Source organism: Heterocephalus glaber, unplaced genomic scaffold (genome assembly GCF_053883595.1).
Source record: "Heterocephalus glaber isolate CG9 unplaced genomic scaffold, H.glaber_assembly_v1.0 deba00001673, whole genome shotgun sequence".
Lineage (NCBI taxonomy): Eukaryota > Metazoa > Chordata > Mammalia > Rodentia > Bathyergidae > Heterocephalus > Heterocephalus glaber.
Window position 1 is genome coordinate 12,022,470 of NW_028258410.1, and position 18,172 is coordinate 12,040,641.

The following is an 18,172-nucleotide window of genomic DNA, read 5'->3' on the forward strand; positions in this document are numbered from 1 at the left end:
TTGAACATTTTTTCATATGTTTATTTGCTGCTTTTACTTCTTTGTCTGAGAAATGTCTGTTCATTTCAGATGCCCAATTTTGAATTGGGTCTTTGAATTTGGGGGTCTGATTTTTTTTGAGTTCTTTATATATTCTAGATAGTAGTCCTTTGTCTAAGGTACAGTTGCTGAAAATTTTTTCCCACATTGTAGGTTGTCTCTTAGTTCTGTTGGTGGTTTCTCTTGCAGTGCAGAAGCTTTTCAATAAGATGAGATCCCAGTTGTTGATTCTTTGTGCTAGTTCCTGTGCTACTGAGGTTTTGTTCATAAAGTCTTTTCCTATGCCAATGTCTTCAAGAGTTCTACCTAACTTATCTTCCAGCAAGTTTAGTGTTTCTATCTTAATATTTAGATCTTTAATCCACTTTGAGATACCTCAAAGAACTAGGATTAGAGGTCCCATTTGACCTAGCTATTCCCCTGTTGGGTATGTTCCCAAAAGAATTAAAAGAATCATACCACAGGGATATATGTGCACCCATGTTTATAGAGGCACAGTTTGTAATAGCGAAAGCTTGAAAACAGCCCAAGTCCCATCAACTGGAAACTGGGTAAAGAAGCTGTGGGGTTTTTTTTAATAAAATGGAGTACTACTCAGCCATAAAGAACGAGAAACTAGAGATATTTATAGCTAAATGGATGGATATTGAGGCCATCCTCTTAAGTGAAATAAATAGGACACACATTGAAATACCGAATAGTTTCTCTGGTGTGAGAAACTGAAAGTGTAATTAAAATGATTAAAACGAATAACTGATAATTTGAAATAGGAAAAAAAGGTCCAAAAGGATAGGGGAAGTGGGGAGGGGAAGGGGAAAGGAAAGAAGGGAAAGGAAAAATTATGAGAAAAGGAAAAAATGGAAACAAAGTCTTTGTAAACAGGATAGGACGCACAGGGAATGGGGAAAAAATAAGAACCAAGATACATCATGTACAGGTACAAGCACCCAATGATAAATGTAAATGTATTGTATACCTAAAATGTACCAATAAAAGAATTTAAGCAAAAAAAAAAAAAGAAACCACAATTACAGTTATAAACACTAAGACAGCCCAGATGTTGACATACAGCACATATGTACTAAATCTAGCAACTATGTCTTCACTAATGACAGAAAAGAATTCAACAGTAATAACATAGAGTTAACTATCTAATGACTAACAAAGCTTAATGATTATAATACAGATAATAGGGGGTTGGGAACAGGAGAATGGAATTACAAAAATTTGAAAAATTGAACAATGGGAGGTGAGAAGGAAGAGAAGTGAGACAAAAGGATCACATTTAAGGAGTAGAAGCTATTTATAGAATTAGGTAAAGGTAACAGAAAAAATGAGAACTAGAAGATAAAAGATAAAAAGAAAAAGAATATAGAGAATATTAATAAAATATTAAAAGGGAAAAAGAAAGGAATGGAAAAAAAAGAAGTAAGGAAAAATAAAAAACAAGGAAGAAGGACAAAGGAAAATTCTCCAGACCCCAATAAAGCAGTGAAGAAGAAAATGGGGGGGGGTACAAAAAATTTTTTTTCTTTGTATTTTTGAATGAGTAGTTTCCTTCATGAATCTACAGTTTTAGAGTCTAACAGTGCATGGTTTTCTCCACATAGCCTAGGGCCTGTGGGTTTGAAGTGCCTACCCACATCCCAGAGGCCCTTCTGTTTACCCCAGGCTGTGACAGGGTCTGAGCGAGACTCATTCTGGCTCATGGCCCTCGATAAGGAAAATAGTCAGACCCCAGATCAATCTGGGTGCAGCAGTAGGGCGAGGGCTCAAGTACTGGATGCCAGCACTTTCAGACCTGGACCTGTCCTCCCTCCTTGCGGGGAGTGAGAGGGGTTCCTGTCCTCCCTGGGCAAGCTAGAAGCCCTCAGGGGGTCCAGCTCAAGGGGAGATGAAGGTAAAGCTACTGGAGCTGCAGGACTGCTGCTGAGGCTCTTGGGTAAGTGCAGTGAGTAACAGGGCAGGTTCCTGGCAGCTGCCCACAGCCCTGCTGAGGAGCCCACCCAGGGCCCGCAGATCTCACAGACTTGGTGCTGGCTGAGCAAGGTGACCATCGCCAGGTGATCCTTGTGGACAGCGCCGAGCCCACCAGGAACCAGCTACTCAGGCTCTGCCCTCTGCGCCACCCTCAACCCCACAGCTGGGCAGATCTTGCACCTGCTGAGCCAGATCCAGAACCCAGAGGAGTGCCTGGGCATGGGCAACAACCCCTGCACCGCCTTTTTCTTCCAGGTAGACAGGAGCTAAGGGGTGAGGACCATGTTGCTCTGAAGAGACTGAGTGCCAGAGCTAGAGAAGCAGGTCAGGGCTGTCCCCACTGTCTCACTACTCAGTCCCTGCCCCTCTATCCATGCCACCCTTTATCTGTAGAGTAGCAAGAGAACCTAAACAAATCAAACATTTTAAAAAGAAAATAATTGTTTCAAAATAAAATTTTAAAAATTAAAATTATAAAAAAATTTTCAAAAACCAAAAAAAGAAAAAAAACTAGAAAAATAAAGCCTCAGTACCAAGCTGTCTCCTGTGGCTGTCTCTCACCTGGTCGCTGTGAGTGGGTAACACGGGGAACCATGGAGTGAAGTGATTGTCAGCTGTTCTGAGACCCAGATTCAACCAGCCCTTCCCAGAAGGTGCCTGACCAAGCACTCAGGCAGTATGGTGGGTGCCTGCCCTTGGCCCTCTTTGGCAGTTGCCTGCCATGTAGGAGTCCCCTTGGATGACAGCGAACATGGGCTTTCCCTGGAGCTCCATCTGCCACTGTCATTTTTCCCTGGAGCCGCCAGCACTCAGCTTGCTTGTGCAGAGCCAAGCTCCTTCCCCATGTGTGGCCAGCTGGGAGCGGGAGAGAGTCCAGACTGTTTGATTCCCTTCTCTGCATTGTAATCCAGCTCTCAGACTTCTCTATCGCTGTTATTTTCCTGTCAGTTCCTTCCTGCTTCCCTGCAATGTACTATACTTCTTTTCTTCCAGTTGTTATTTTCCAGTGTTGGATTCTGGATCTCTGAGAAGTTGAATTTTGCTGCCACTTACCACTCCACAATCTTGATTCTGTCTCATTTTCTGTTACGACATTAACATTTTTAAAGGATTCATTTGCTCCCTGTCTCTCTCTCTGTCTCTGTCTTTTTTTTTTTTTTTGGATGTTTTGAGATGAGGTCCCTCTGTTTGGTCCATGCTAGCCTTGTACTCACGGTGTACCTCGGACTCCTCAAACCACCAGTCCATTTTGGTTCATTTCTATTGTTGTGCCTTTGAGTTCTCCATTTTTTTTTTTCAGTTGTCTAACCTGCATTAATTTTTCAATATCTCTTTTGATTTATTGTTTTTTCATCACTGGAATTTATATTTGGGTTTTATTTATATTTGTTTCCTCAATATAATGTTTTTCTGGAATATATGGAACATTCTTTTAATTGCTATTTAAGATAATTTTCTGTTAATTCTGTCGTCTCTGACATTTGGAGAACTTTTTCTGCTATTCACTTTTCGGGGCTATGATCATATTTGATTTCCTTTCACATTAGGTAATATTTCACTGGATGACAGTCATAAAGAATTTTGTGTGGTTAGTTACTAGATTTTACTGAAAAACATTTATAAATCCAGTACTGTTGGATTTTGTCATGATGGACAGCTAGCATTGATGGGTTCAGTTGGATTCCACCGAGACTTGTTTTAAAGCTGTGTTAGGGCAGCCCAGAGAAGGCTTTGTGCAGCCAGCTTTAGCCCTGTTTGTAAAATGATCTCACCGAGACGTTCTTAGGCTTGTTGTGCTGCTTCTCTGATTCTATACTATAACGTTCACTTTTTTAGTTTCTTTTTCATTTATCGAAGTTGCCATTAGCAGTATCCTTCATTTTTCCTCTTTTTGTGGAACACTTCCTATTGGACTTGACCTCCACTGGGTGCTGGAGTCATGGACCTTCATGGGACTCTCAGTGTTGCTGGGATAGACGTGTCATCATGATGGCACTCAGTGCCACACTTCTATGCCCAGTGTTGGGAAGGAAGAGCCACAGCTCCAGGAGAGGCTGTAGCAGCAGATTAACCTTCTCCCTGGGGGCCAGGGGATGCTGAACTCAAGATGGGGTTTAAGAAGTGAGGGTCTCTCAGGTCATGAGAGCAGCAGGTATAGAATCATCAAGACTAGGATTTAGAGAGGAGATGGAGGGGTACCTTTATTTTTATTTATTTTTTAGTACCGGGGATTGAACTCGGGTCCTTGCATTTGCGCAACAGGCGGTGAAACCACTGAGCTAAATCCCTGGCCCAGAGGGGTACCTTTAATAATTAAAATTAATATGTAGGTTTCCTTTCAGGCATTATAGCACAGTGCATTGTCTGTAGTCTGACTGAGTTCAGATTTTGACTGTGCAACTTTCTAGCCACGTGACCCTTGGCATCTTTCTTAACCTCTCCAGCCTTCACTTTTCTTAGCAGAAACATGGAGATAATATGGTTGGTGTCAAGATTTAACAAACTGTTGCTACACGGAAAGCCTTTAGCACAGTTCTTGGTTTAGGAAGTAACTAATAAGGGCTCATTACTATCTAATATTTTATGGCTTGCAGCTTTTATTTCCTTGTTTTATATATATTGTAGTAGAATCATTATTATTCTCCAATAACAGCTATTTTTTCGAGGGACTAATTGCCAAGGCCTTAGTTCTCTGATTAGATAGTTTCTTGTGGAGTATCTGGGTATTTTCTTTTACCTTAAGAAGTTTTACCCAAGTTAGTTTTTAATCCCTGAAGCATTTAGTGGGCCTCAAGGACCCTTTGAAAACCCTGCTCTTGCTGAGAAGTTTGGAGTGCTTTTGCCTGTGACTTTTTTGGTCTGGAGCCGTCTGTGAGTCCAGGAGGTCCAGAACTGCTGCTTTGTACTTGGTCACTGTTTTGGATCCACTCTAGGCCAGGCCTGCAGGTGCTCTCTGCATGTCTGTGGAGTGTGGGGTGTGCTCCTGCTGACCCCTAGGAATATGTGCAGAGAACACTCAGACCCAGCACTGGCACTCTTGGCCTTGGCTGTGACCCTGTCTAGGCCCATTCATCTGAGGCAGTGATCGTGCAGAGAAACAATGTATTTTGATTATGTTGTTCATATTTTTCTACAAATGTATAAGTCTTTATTAAAATTCTCTGAGTAACTATTATACCATGTAAATTTTTAATAGACTCTTATTACTTGCTTAAAAGAATTATTTGATAAAAATGTTTTTAGTGTTTCAGAGAAAAGTAAGCATCTAGGCATAAGCTTGTCATCTCTATTTTAAACTCTTATCAATTATTGCCTAAATTGGATTTGGTTTTCTGCCTGCCAGATAGGCCACCTCTGCTTTTTCACACCAGTAGTGCTACTGGCACAACTATCTAATTTTCAGGGTAAGAAATAGTAGGATGTACTTACACCTCCATAGCAGGTGCTGATTGATCTTCCCGGACCCAGCTATGGAGACAGTTCTCTTGCCAAAACTATCCCCAAGGAGGTCTTTGGCAGCCTGTTTCTTCATCTTTATTCTTTAAGGTAAAACATGGGAAGATTGATTGCAGAGAGTAGGGGAAGGGAGGACTTTGTAAATGTATTTCTTTTTATTTTGCACAAACTCTGGTCAGGAAGCAGCCAGCATCCTCTTGCTAATGGAATTTCAAATTCAGGCACTTGCCTTCCTGCCTTATCTTTTTAGTGGATGCCCTCATCTCCAGCAGGAATGGAATGAGGAGATATCTGCTTAATAGAAAAGATTATCATGAAGGGGATTCTTTAAAAAATGCCCATATTTTATGACATGCATAAAATACATACTCATACGCTGAGTTGTGATCTGAGCCAAGGCCTTGTCTAGGCACATGCACCTCCTTTTCTCCACACAGCACACCCACATGGCTTCATCACCATTCCAGGTCTTTACATGGAGTAAACAATCTGTCCTCAAAACATGGATGTCAGTCTTCACGTTTGTAATATCTCCCACTTGTTTCACTCATACCTAATTTGACAGCTGTATTTTAGTGATTCATCTTTATTGAATCTTTCTGAAGAATTCAATCTAATGTTTCTTTTGACAATCATACAACACTGATTACACAATATTTCACTGAATTATTTATTCACAGTAAAAAGAACAACTGGCATAAGCAACTTTGGGTACATGGATAACTCACTCTTAGTGAGCAGGTAACCCCTATGGCAACAACTGCACAGAGTCCTACTTCTGGTTAGAACAAGCTAAATGAGTGACTGAAGGAAAGCTACATAACCTGCCTGGGTAATGGTTTGCTCATCTGTAAAGTAAGGATAAGAATAGTCTTCACTTGGTTGAGTTGTGGGAACTGAATCATACCTGTAAAGCACTTTCCTGCCTCTTATTACAAGTACTAGAAAAGTAGCTATTATTTTGGGTTTTTTTTGTTTTTGGTACTGGGGAGCGAACTCAGGTCCTTGCACTTGCACAGCAGGCGGCGAAACCACTGAGTTAAATCCCCGGCCCCAAAAGTAGCTATTATTTTTATTTGTGTGACTGTCCCAACAACTCCTCTTATCAGTGTCATTCCTGGAGAGTAACCTCTTAGCTATGAATGTGTTCTTGGAGTAATAGTGGTTTTACAGAGTGGATAGAAAGATTAAGTTAACTCAGTGGTTGGTTAAGAGCTTCTTTAGTGAAATGCGTGGCTTGAAAGTGAATTTACTCATGTGTTTTATGAGCATCTACTATGTGCCAGGCATCATGCCGGGCTCAGAGAATCTAGCTGTAACCAGCTGCATACCTGCCTGTGAGCGTCTGTTGGAGGAGGACGTGTTAATTACACATAACAGTGAACACTAACTCAGCAGGGGATCAGCCCAGGTTGCCACCACCAGGGTGAAAAGTCAGTGGACAGGGAAGTCTTTGTCAAAGGGTTGCACCCTAGCTGAGACCTAAAGGTCAGAAGGAGACAAAATGTGGGGAACAACATTTGAAGAAGGCCTTAGGGGTGCAAGGGCCACCTGCAGTTGTGCCACACCAAAGCATGGAGTATGTAAAGGATGGTGATCTGTGGCCAGAGCTGGCCAGATCATGTGGAGGTGGACAAACCTACGTGCATGAATGCCCATGTCCCAGCCTACTGAGAGAGCAAGGTAGGGTTTGTTCCTGCCATCAAATGAGAGTGTAGTGTCTAGACAGCTTCAGGGACTTGCTCTGGTCACACAGCTCATCGTTGTGGGATTCATATGCCAGGTGCATTTGTCTCCAGAGCCCATGACCGCAGCTATCCATCATGCTGGGGAGAAGGATGTGCCCTCCATCAGGGGTGTAGGGCAGAGCAGGCTTAGAGAAGAAGAGAAAGGATGAGAACTGGTGAATTTCTCAACAGTGTGAACTGGAGGAACCTCTCCGACATCTGCGGGGAGGGAGAGGTGGGAATTTATGTCAAGAATGGTAAAGCTTGTGAGTACATTAGGGCAGGCAAAATGGGAGAACTTTCTGTCAGATTCTTGCTGTTATGGCAGAAGCTATTTGCTTTTCCCTTCGCCATTTTAAATGTGTTTGAGTAGAACTATCTGGTCACTTCTGAGAAAGGTGAGCCTTTTTGTTCCCTGGCTTCTGAGTTCCCCAGTAGAGGAGTGGTTCCCATTCATTTTGATTGGAGCTGATGCTGGCATCAGACAGAAGGCACTAAAAGAAACCATCTAGCTTTTCTTTATGACTCTGGTCTTTACCACCTTTGACTTGGGGTTGTACAGCTGATAATTTTAGATGGATTCTCAAGGTTGCCTTTCCTGGGAACCTCAGCTGGAAAGGACTGATGATAGAAAGCTGAGCTACTAGGCCCCGTCTTTGCTCATGTCTGACTTGCCACAGTGAATGACACTTATGCGTGTGGTGTTTGAGTTTTTTCCTCTTCCCCTCTAGATGGATTTGAAGACTATGGTCCAGATTGTGACAGTGTGAGGCTAACAGCCTTCTTGGACATCCCAGGCCAGGATGACCTGCCCCCACTTGCACGCCTGGAAAAGTATGCTTTCAGTGATAACATCTTCAACCGGTAAGCACAGCAGTCCTTTGCATGCCCACAGCCAGCTGCTTTATTTGGTTTACACTGACGCTGGTTGCCGCCTCTCCGTGACAGCTTTGGGAAGACTCACGGGTGAGGTGGGATACATGCTGTCTCTAGGATTCTTGGATTCTGTCTGAATATACCATTTTATAAGACTTTTCTGTTATTTCTTACTGTTTTACTGATTACCTGGTAAATCAGGAAGGCAGTGGTGGTGAAATTCAATGGTGTTTGAATGATTAGTACTGCCAAATGAATTCTTTCCCATATAAACACTTAAGAGTGTAAGCCGGATGCATTGTTCCATGGAGAGATGTGGGGAAGCATCAGTTGCAAGTGTTGCCCAAACACTTCAGGTTTGGCCGCACAGTGCTTCAGGGTCTGTGATGGCAGCCTGTCCTCCACGCTTCTCTGTCAGTTCTCACAGTGCTGCAGGATTCAGCTGCAGGTCAGACTTTTTCTCTTGCTTTAAGTAGACCTTGATTCTGAAGTAAATAGAAACCAAGGCATCTCTTTCCGTCTACAGTCCATCCAAACGTCCATGAATCTGAAAGCCTTCTTCCTTCCTGTCTCTGTCCTATTGTTCTGCCCTTTGACTGGTCCTCAGTCCCTGCCACCCCTCTTTCAGGCATGGCTCTTTTTGTTTTGTTTGTTTTTTGAGACAGAGTAGACTAGCTATGTAGTTCAGGCCTGCCTTGAACTCACTGTGTAGCCTAGGCTGGTGTTGAACTCACAGCAGTTCTCCTGCCTCAGCTTCTCAAGTACTGGGATTATAGGTATGTGCCACCATGCCTCTCTATCTCTGTGTCACTTGTCTGTTACACTTGCACTTTTCTTTCACTTACAGTGTCTCATCTCTCATTTGAAACTGTCTTCTGAGTTTCTCTCTGTTCTTCCTATCTATACCTTTCTTGTTCCTCCTCCTCCTCCTCTTCTTCCTTTTCTTCTTCCTCTTCCTCTTCTTGCTATTCTCCTCCTCTTCCTTTTTTGAGACAGGGTCTCACTATATAGTTGAGGTTGGCCTTGAGCTCACTATGCCCAGGCTGGCCTCTAATTTGTGGTGATCCTCCTCCTCCCTCTGCCACCCAAGTGCTGGGATTACAGGCGTGGGCCACCACTCCCATCTCTACCTTTCTTCCTTAGAGACTAGATGACACTCATAGAGTTTCTGTCTTTACCTTCTACTCACTGTTTTTAAAATTTATATTCTGTTGGGCATGGTGACACATGCTTGTGATCCCAGCACTCAGGACCTTGCTCATGCTAGGCAAATACTCTATCACTGAGCTACATCCCCAGCCCAAAAAATGACAGGTTATTATTTCTTTCTTATTTGTTTTATTTTATTTAGTGAGGTTTTTTTTTTTGAGACAGAGTTTTGTTACATTGCCTACACTGGTTTCAAACTTGTGGTCTCAAAAGATCCTCTTAAGCCTCCCGAGTGGCTGTGGGACTGACCACAGGTGTGTGCCACCACACCTAGCCTCTTATATTTCTAGTAACTCCCCTTAATAGCCTTAAGAAAATTTAAATTTCTGGTTTGCAAAGAGATTATTTTTAAGTTTAAAAAAGTTCACATAGAAAAAAGCTTCAGGAATAGTGGAAAGGCCAGGGATTTAGCTCAGTGGCGTGCAAGATCCTGAGTTCGATCCCCGGGACCAAAAAAAAAAATAGTGGAAAGAAGTCTTGTGTCTCCTTCACCTGGATCCATCAGTTGTTAACATTTTGCCTTGTTAGCTTTATCATTCTTTATTCCTTATATTCACAGTGTTTTTATCTGAACCATTTGAGAGTAAGTTGCAGATCTCATGTTGCTTTTCCCCTAATTGCTTCATGTGCATTTTTCTAAGAACAAGGACGTTCACCATCCACTCATGTAATCATTGTACAATAAGTCACATTTGAGAAATGTAACTGATGTAGCACTGTTTCCTGATATATAGATTTTAATTAAATTTTTCCAGTTGTCCCAATAATGTCCTGAATGTTGTTTATTTGTTTGTTTTTTAGGACCAGAATCTAGCCCAGCATCATATATTTAAATTGTGTTTGTTTTTAAGTTTTGTATTTCTTTAGTCTTTGGTAATCTCTTAAATTTCTCACTTTCTTTTTTTTTTCTTCCATACCGGGGATCGAAGTCAGGACCTTATGCTTGCCAGCTAGGCACAGCACCCGCTGAGCTATATCCCCAGCCCCATCTCAGACTTTTTTTTAACCTCTTATAATACATATTTTTGAAGCATACAAGTCATTTATTTTGTGAAATAAACTTGATTTACTAAAAGTTTTAAAAATCTTTAATGAACTCTGAATTTTATGTAGTGCTTCTTCTTTTTTTTTTGGTACCAGGGTTCGAACTCAGAACCTTGTACTTGCAAGGTAGGCGGTGGTACCATTGAGCTAAATCCTTGGCCTCTAGTGCTTCTTTTATATCTACTGAGATTACCAGATGATTTTTCCCCATTAAAAATGAAAGCTGAGGGCTGGGGATTTCACTCAGAGGTTCTGTCGCCTGCCTTGCAAGCACAAGGTCCCGAGTTCGATCCCCAGTACCAAAAACAAAACAAAAAAAAAGAAAGTTGGATGAAACATACATATAAAATCTGCTAGGTGTGGTGCTGCATGTCTGTAACCCCAGCACTTGGGAAGCTGAGGCAGGACAGTAGCTGTGAGTATGAGGCTAGCCTGGCCTCCCTAGTGAGCTCAAGGGCAGTCTGAATTACACAGTAAGTCCTTCTCTCAAAAACAAAACAAAACAAAAAAGCCCATACATATAAAGTCTAAGGGGTGTTTATGAAGAGACTGTTCAAGTGGTTCTGTATCCAAGTCAGATAATTGTACTCTACCAGCAACCCAGAAACCCTACTCCCAATCCCTTATTGCTTCCTCCCTACCAAGCAATAAGCACTAACTCGATTTTTATTGTTAATCCTGTCCTTGATTTCTATCTAGTTTAGCACCTCCAAATAATCTAATTTTATCTTTTCTGCATTTGAAGTATGTGAAATCAAACAGGAAATACTAATTTGTGGACTTTGCACATAGCCTGAGTGTATTCTTTTTTAACAACATTCTGACATTTGTCTGTCTGCTACGGTGAGAGCATCATTACTAATGTCCACCTACAACAGAGATATTGTTGAGATCTAAACTCAAGTATTTCGACTGTCAGGAACAGTTTTGCTGTGAAGAATCTTGCATATGTACTTTGGGCACATGAGTATTTTTTTTTAAATTCTTTTATTGGTACATTTTAGGTATACAGTACGTTTACATTTATCATTGGGTGTTTGTACCTGAACATGATGTATCTTGGTTCTTATTTTTTCCCCATTGCCTGTGCGCCCTTCAACCCCTCCACCCTTCCCTATTTACATGGATTTCGTTTCCTTTTTTTTTTTTTTTCCTCATAATTTTTCCTTTCCCTTCTTCCCTTTCCCCTTCCCCTCCCACCACCCCTACACCTTTGGACCTTTTCCTATTTCAAATGATCAAGTATTCATTTTAATCATTTTGATCCTTATTTACGCTTTCAGTTTCTCACACTAGAGAAACTGCTTGGTATTTACACATGTGTGTCCTATTTATTTCACTTGAGTATGGCCTCAATATGCATCCATTTACACATGAGTATTTTCAAAGGACACACACCCAAAAAAGAATTGCTATCTGATGGAATGTGCCTGTTTTCTACTTGAGTGGATAATACCATTTTTCTAAAGTGATAATACTAGTTTATACCCATGTCTTTGCCCTTCATTTTATCTGCCAATTGGTATTGTCAGATTTTTAAACTACAGCCAGCCTGGCAGTGTGGTAATATATGTATACGTAACTATCACTTTGTGATTTGAATTTGTATTTTCCTTATTCTGAGTTTGAACCCCTTATGTGTTCGTTGGACATCTGCATTACTTTTCTTGAACTGTTTGTTGAGATCTTTTGGTGGAAGGGTAGGGAAAATACAGATTTTTACTCTTTTTTTTTTTTGGTACTGGGGATTGAGAAAATGTAGATTTAAAAAAAAAAAAAAAGATTTGTAGGAGTTTTGTGTACATTTTAGCATTTTTTTTTTTGAGGGTCTTGCTATGTAGTCCAGCCTGGCATTGAACTCACTATGTAGTCCAGGCTGGCCTTGAATTTACAGTGACCCTCCTGCCTCAGCCTCTTGGGTGCTGGGATTACTGGCATGTGTCACCATGTCCAGCTTTGTGCCTTGTGCTTTAACATTCTTTGCATTGTCCTTTTGGTGACCAGAAGATAGTCATTTTAATGGAGTTAAATTGTTTGTTTGTTTTGCTGTGCTAAGGACCAAACCCAGGGCCTCACACATGCTAGGCAGTTGCTCTACCACTGAGCTACACTCCTGGCTCCTCTCTTCTCTTTATTGCTTTACAAGCTTTTCGTTTTTCTTTAACATTTAGTCCTATAATCAGTGTGAAATTAAGGTTTGTTTATTGTATGTAAGTTGAGTCCAGTTTAGTTTTGTATTGTCATAATACCATTTATCAAAAGTGTCCTTTCCCTGCTACCCTGGAATGCCACCTCTGTTACAATGTAGTCTCTGCTTGTGAACCATTTGTGTGGACTTCCCTCTCTTCCAGCTGTTGGTTTGTCTCTCAGCTCATACCACACTGTCTTGATTACTGTAGATTTATAGAAGGCTTACAGATATTTGTAGAAGATTTATAGATATTTGATAGAACAAGGGTTCCCACCTTGTTTTTCTTCTTTGGTCACATCAGAGTGACTTCTTATCCTTTGCATTCCCATTAAGATTTTAAATTCAGGTCAGATTCTAACCAAATAAAACAGAACACTTATTAGGGTTTTAATTGGGTTTATGTTAAGTCCATCAGTTAATTTGGAGGCTTCTTCCTTCTTTATAATATTTACACTTCCAATCTATAAATAAGTACATCTTTCTGTTTATTTAGGTTTTGTCTAATGTCTCAATAAAATGTTATCATTTTCTTTGTATTTTTTTCTTGTATATTTTAAAGGAAATCCAAAACATCATATTATATCCAATTAAGGATTTAAAATAAGTCTAAACTCCAGTATCATTATACATTCACAAAATTAACACCAATATGTTCTAGTCTATCAAGCTATGTCTGATTTTCCCTGATGACCTCAGAAATGACTTTTTATGGTTGCCTTCTTGAATCACGATCCAGAAAAGGTTTACACATTTCATAACTCTTTTTGTTTTACAGGTTTTTAAAAAAATCTTAATTCTCTTTTAGTCTATAATGGTTCTCTCTTTCATCTTTTCCCACTTCATTTATTTGTTTAAGAAGTCATTAATGTTGTAGGAGTTTCCACATTGTGAATTTGCTGGTCATTATTTCTTCCCTGTCTTTTTTCTAAACTTCAATTTATGTTTGGAGATTTGATTAGATTCTACTTCAATTAGAAAAAATTCATATGATATTTTATGTACTTCTTATAAAATGTAATAATGTCTGGTTGTCCTGCTTTTAGAAATGTTAATACTGAGCAGTGGGCTCAGGTGTTTGATTCTTTAATATTATAAAATTTCTCAACTCCTTCTAATGATGTTGCTTGGATCTGTTATTTTATGATGAGTTGGAAAATGGCAATTTTCTTTTTATTGTCTGTGAGATCTGTAGTATTGCCCCTTTTACCATCCTATTATTTGTTATTTGTGCCTTTTCTTTCTCTTTTTTTTTCCCAGATAATTCTTACCAGAAGGTTATCAGTTTTATTAAATATTTCAAAGAATCAAGTTTTGGCTTTGAGTTTCTTTATTGTGTGTTTAATTTCAGTTCAGTCATTTCTTCTCTCATCTGTAATACCTTCTTCCTTAAGTTTTAAAAAATTTCATTGCAGGCTTTTTTCTTCCTTTGAAGGAATATCTACATTTTACATTGTGCGAGTACCTCTTGTGTTAGTCAGGTTTTTGTCACCATGACAAAATGTGTGAGAAAAATCGAGTTAAAAGGGGGGGAAAGCTTACTTTGGTTCATGATTTCAGATGTTTTCATCCATGATTGGTTGGGCTGCATTATTTTGGGGGCTGTGGTGAGGCCTGTGAGGAGTGTGTAGTAGAACAAAGTTGCCTACCTCGGTGGCTAGGAAGTGAAGAGAGAGACACAGGAAGCGCCGGGTGCCAGCATCCTTCCCAGTGTACCCCTTCAGTGACCTAACTTTGAGCAGCTGCAGCCTCTCAAAGGATGCACCACCTCCCAACATTGCCACCAGCTGGGGACCAGGCCTTCAACACAGGAATCCTTTGGGGGGCATTATGCATTTAACCAGGTCAACTCTGAAGTATTATGTAAGCTACATCCTCAAGTTTTTGATATGTTATAATTTCACTATTTTTTAGTAAAATGCTTTTAATGCCATAATGATTTCTCCTTTGATTAATGAGTTACTTAGAAGTGTGCTGCATAATTTTCAAATATTTGAAGATTTTCCAGATATCTTTCTCTTACCAATTCTTTAGGTACTTGTCAATTACTGAGGGAGAAATGGTGACATCCTCAACTGTAACTGTGGATATACCTATTTTCTGTGAATTTTTATATATTTTGACACTGATGTTGGGTTTAATATTGTTCTATCTTCTTGAGTAAGCGGATCTCTTAAACTATGTAGTGTCTCTCATTATCTCTAGTAATATTTCTTTTTATAAAGCTTACTTTGTCTGATATTAATATATAAACACCAGCTTTCTTTGTGGTCCTGGGATTGTGTGCGGTACGCATGTGTTCTGCCACTGAGCAACATCCCTAGCCTTCCAGCTTTGTTTTGATTAATATTTTTATGGTGTATATTTGTGCCTACTTTTAACCTACCTATGTATTTAAAGTATTTTTATTATAGAAGATATGTGGTTGGTTTTGCTTTTTTTTTTGGTACTGGAGATCGAACTTGGGTCCTTGCACTTGCGCAGCAGGTGGTGAAACCACTGAGCTAAATCCCCGGCCCTGGTTTTGCTTTTTTAATCCAATTTAAATAATCTTTGCCTCTTAAGAGATGATTTACATTTGATATTACTGTTGATTTTATATGTTAAATCTACCATCTTGCTATTTGTTTTCTATTTGTCTAAACTGTACTTTTTTTTCCTCTTTTCTGGCTTTTTACAAAGATAAGGATTTTTAAAAATAATTTTATTTTATCTCCACTATTGGCTTATTAGTTATACATGTTTTAAAAATTTTTTGGTTGGTTCTTTTAGGAATTACAATATATTTCTTTCATTTATCACAACATATATTAAATGAAATTATACCACTTTGTGTATAGTGCAAAATATAGTTTAAGAACTTTACAACAATCTGCTTTCTTTTTTCTTCCCTAGCTTTTGTGCTGTTTTCTTAACATTTAACCTTTACACATAAACCCCACAGTAACTCGATACTGTATTTGTTTTGGATAGTCAACAGCCCTTTAAAGCAATTAAAAATGAAAAAAAATATATTTTGTATTTGCCATAATACTTATGCATTTTAGTAATTTTTGTGAAATGCCCACTTCTAGCAGGTATTCTTTTGCCTCAAGAACCTCCTTAACAATTCTTGCTAGTACAAGACTGCTGTCCAGGAATTTTCTGCTTTTCACTTTCATTTTTTTAAAATTACTATTCTTTTTAAAAATTAATTAATTTTATTGGTACATTTAAGATATACAGTATAATGACATTCATCATTGGAAATTTGCACTTTTACATAATCCATCTTGGTTCTTATTTTTTTTTTAATTACTATTCTTGATTTACAAGAACAATCTAGATTCACAGAAAAATTGGGTGAAAGGTACAGAGTTCCTGCATCCTCACTGCCCCGGCCTGTCCACCTCTCCCATAGCCCTTCATTATGTGGGCCACTCATACTCCAAGACAGCGTCTCCCACACATCTGCTGCCCACCACTGCCCTGCTCCTGGGCGAGTTAAAATTTTCTGTTTCTGGAGCACCCTGCGAGTACTCTTTCCAGTCCTGTCACTGTGGGTCATTGTGGATTTTCTTGCCTACTTCTGGGCCTGACCTGTAGGTGCCTGTGGGCAGGGCCTTGACTTTGGTGGGCTTCTCACGCTGAGTCTAGGGCTGGTTAAGTTCAACACAAGCCTGTTGCTGAGTGAGTGGGTTCCCTGCTTATATTTCTAGGGAATGTTGCTTTGTCACATAAAATTGAGCTATCTTCTTGTTTTGTTTTGTTTGAGAGAGGGTCTCCCTAGGTAGTTCAGGCTGGCCTTGATCCCACTATGTAGCTGAGGCTGGCCTTGAACTCAGGGAGGTCTTCCTGCCTCAGCCTCTTGAATGCTGAAATTATAGGCATATACCACTATACCTGGCTCCATCCTCTCTTTGTTTAAAAATATTCACAAAAATAATGCATGCGTATTGAAGCACTTAGTTTCGGGAGTTTAGGTGATGAGAGTTTCCCTTTTTCCCCTACTCAAACTGAACAATTTGTTGTGTATGTTTAGTTTTTCCTGAATAAGTATATGTATACGTGAATGTTTGTGTGTACTTATATTATACATACATTCCTAAATATGATTTGTATGAAGAAATGGGCTCATACTATATGTAAAATTCTTTATCTTGGTTTTTCATTTACTTTATCATAGACATTTTTTCTAACTTACTACATAAATGGGGTACCTTTAAAAATGGTTGCAAAATATGTCAAGGTATAGATGTGTTATAATTTCTTTAAGCTTTCCTCTGTTGGTGGGCACCAGGTTGTTTGCAGGTCTCTGCTTATGTTGTACTGTTGTGGCTAAAATGCTGGCAGGTGTATGCTGTTCCAGGTGCTATGCTAAAAGCTTCCTATGCACTGTTTCGCAGGGTCCTCAGCAGGGATAGGCAGTCTCCCTTTGGAGATCCTCTTTTATCTCATTAACAAGGCTGACAGTGGCAAGTGCTGAGATGGATGCTTTTGGATTCTGCTTATCCACTGTAGTCTCTCCTGGACATGCCAATTTAAAGCACCAGATTTTTCCAAAGTATTGTTTCCAAAGAGCCAATGTGTTTGTCTTTAGCTCTTTTCCACCTGTATTCACTGCACTGGATTGTCCCTGCTTCAGGGTACCTTCCTTATCCCTTTCATCTCTTTCCTTAGATTTGTCTATCCATTCTATGGCCTTAGAAGCAGATTGGGGATCTTAGTTGCTTGATTTCCCAGGGCAGGCTGACAAGAATGCGGTCCAGTGGAATGTAATCAGTGACTCTCTCTATAGTGTCTCTTTTGACTTCCCCAGGCCTCTTGGCTGCCAGATCTTGACTTTCCATCCCCAGGGTAGTGTAAGTCTTTCTGTGGACAGACTTGAGTTGATGGATTTCTCCCTATAATGCGCTATGCCAAAGGACCACCTCTTTGAATTCCATATTGCTAGTCTTCTTTTCCAGCAAATCAAGGTGGGTTATTGACTTCAACTACTTTTCCTGACACGTGCATGGCCAGGAATGATGTGAATGGGTCCTAGCATGTCATTTGCTCAAGGGAGCACACAGAAGCAGGCAGAATCAGAGGCCAGTTTCCATTTCCTTAAAGGGTGTTTGCCGGAGCTGTAGGTTCTCTTCTTGCACACTGAGACCTGCAGGCCACCAAAGCTACTGCTGATCACCCTGATTTTTCCACCTCATCCTCGTCTTTGTTTAAAATGACTTTATTGAGTGATAGTGTATGTATCATAAAATTCACCCACTGTAAGCATCCAGTTGGATGAGTAAATGTATACAGTCATGCAACCATTCCATTACCATAATCCATTTTGAACATTTTTATCACCCAGCAATTTCCCTTGTTTTCTGCCTTGCAGTCAATCCCTCCCTCAGCTACTCCTATGGGCCCTGGTAACCACTGACATGGTTCCTCATTTTTTCAGAAGGTCTTACTTTTCTAGAATTTAATTTAACGGAATCATATGGCATATTGTCTTAAGGTACCTGGCTTCTTTACCTTAGTAAAGTGTATTAGAAATTCATTCCTCTTGTTATCAATAATTTGTTCTTTTTATTTCAAGTATTTTCCATTGTATGAATGTTCTGTATTTTGTTATGCATTCAGCATTTGATGACTATTTTGAATAATGCATATATGGGGCCAGGGATTT

At 39.9% G+C, this 18,172-nt stretch overlaps 1 protein-coding gene across 10 annotated transcripts in view; it reads left to right on the plus strand.

Moving 5' to 3' along the window:
- LOC101710030 (serine/threonine-protein phosphatase 4 regulatory subunit 1-like) overlaps window positions 1-18,172 on the plus strand; it is a 96,960-nt gene that overhangs the window by 28,243 nt on the left and 50,545 nt on the right. For 9 of the 10 annotated variants that reach the window (XM_004840935.4, XM_021255162.2, XM_004840937.4 and 6 more), the window contains one exon: window positions 7,934-8,066. The exons of the other annotated variant lie outside the window; for it this stretch is intronic. In XM_004840935.4, coding sequence (XP_004840992.3) covers window positions 7,934-8,066 — 133 coding nt within the window. The remainder of the gene's footprint in view (window positions 1-7,933; window positions 8,067-18,172) is intronic. 10 annotated transcript variants of the gene reach the window in all.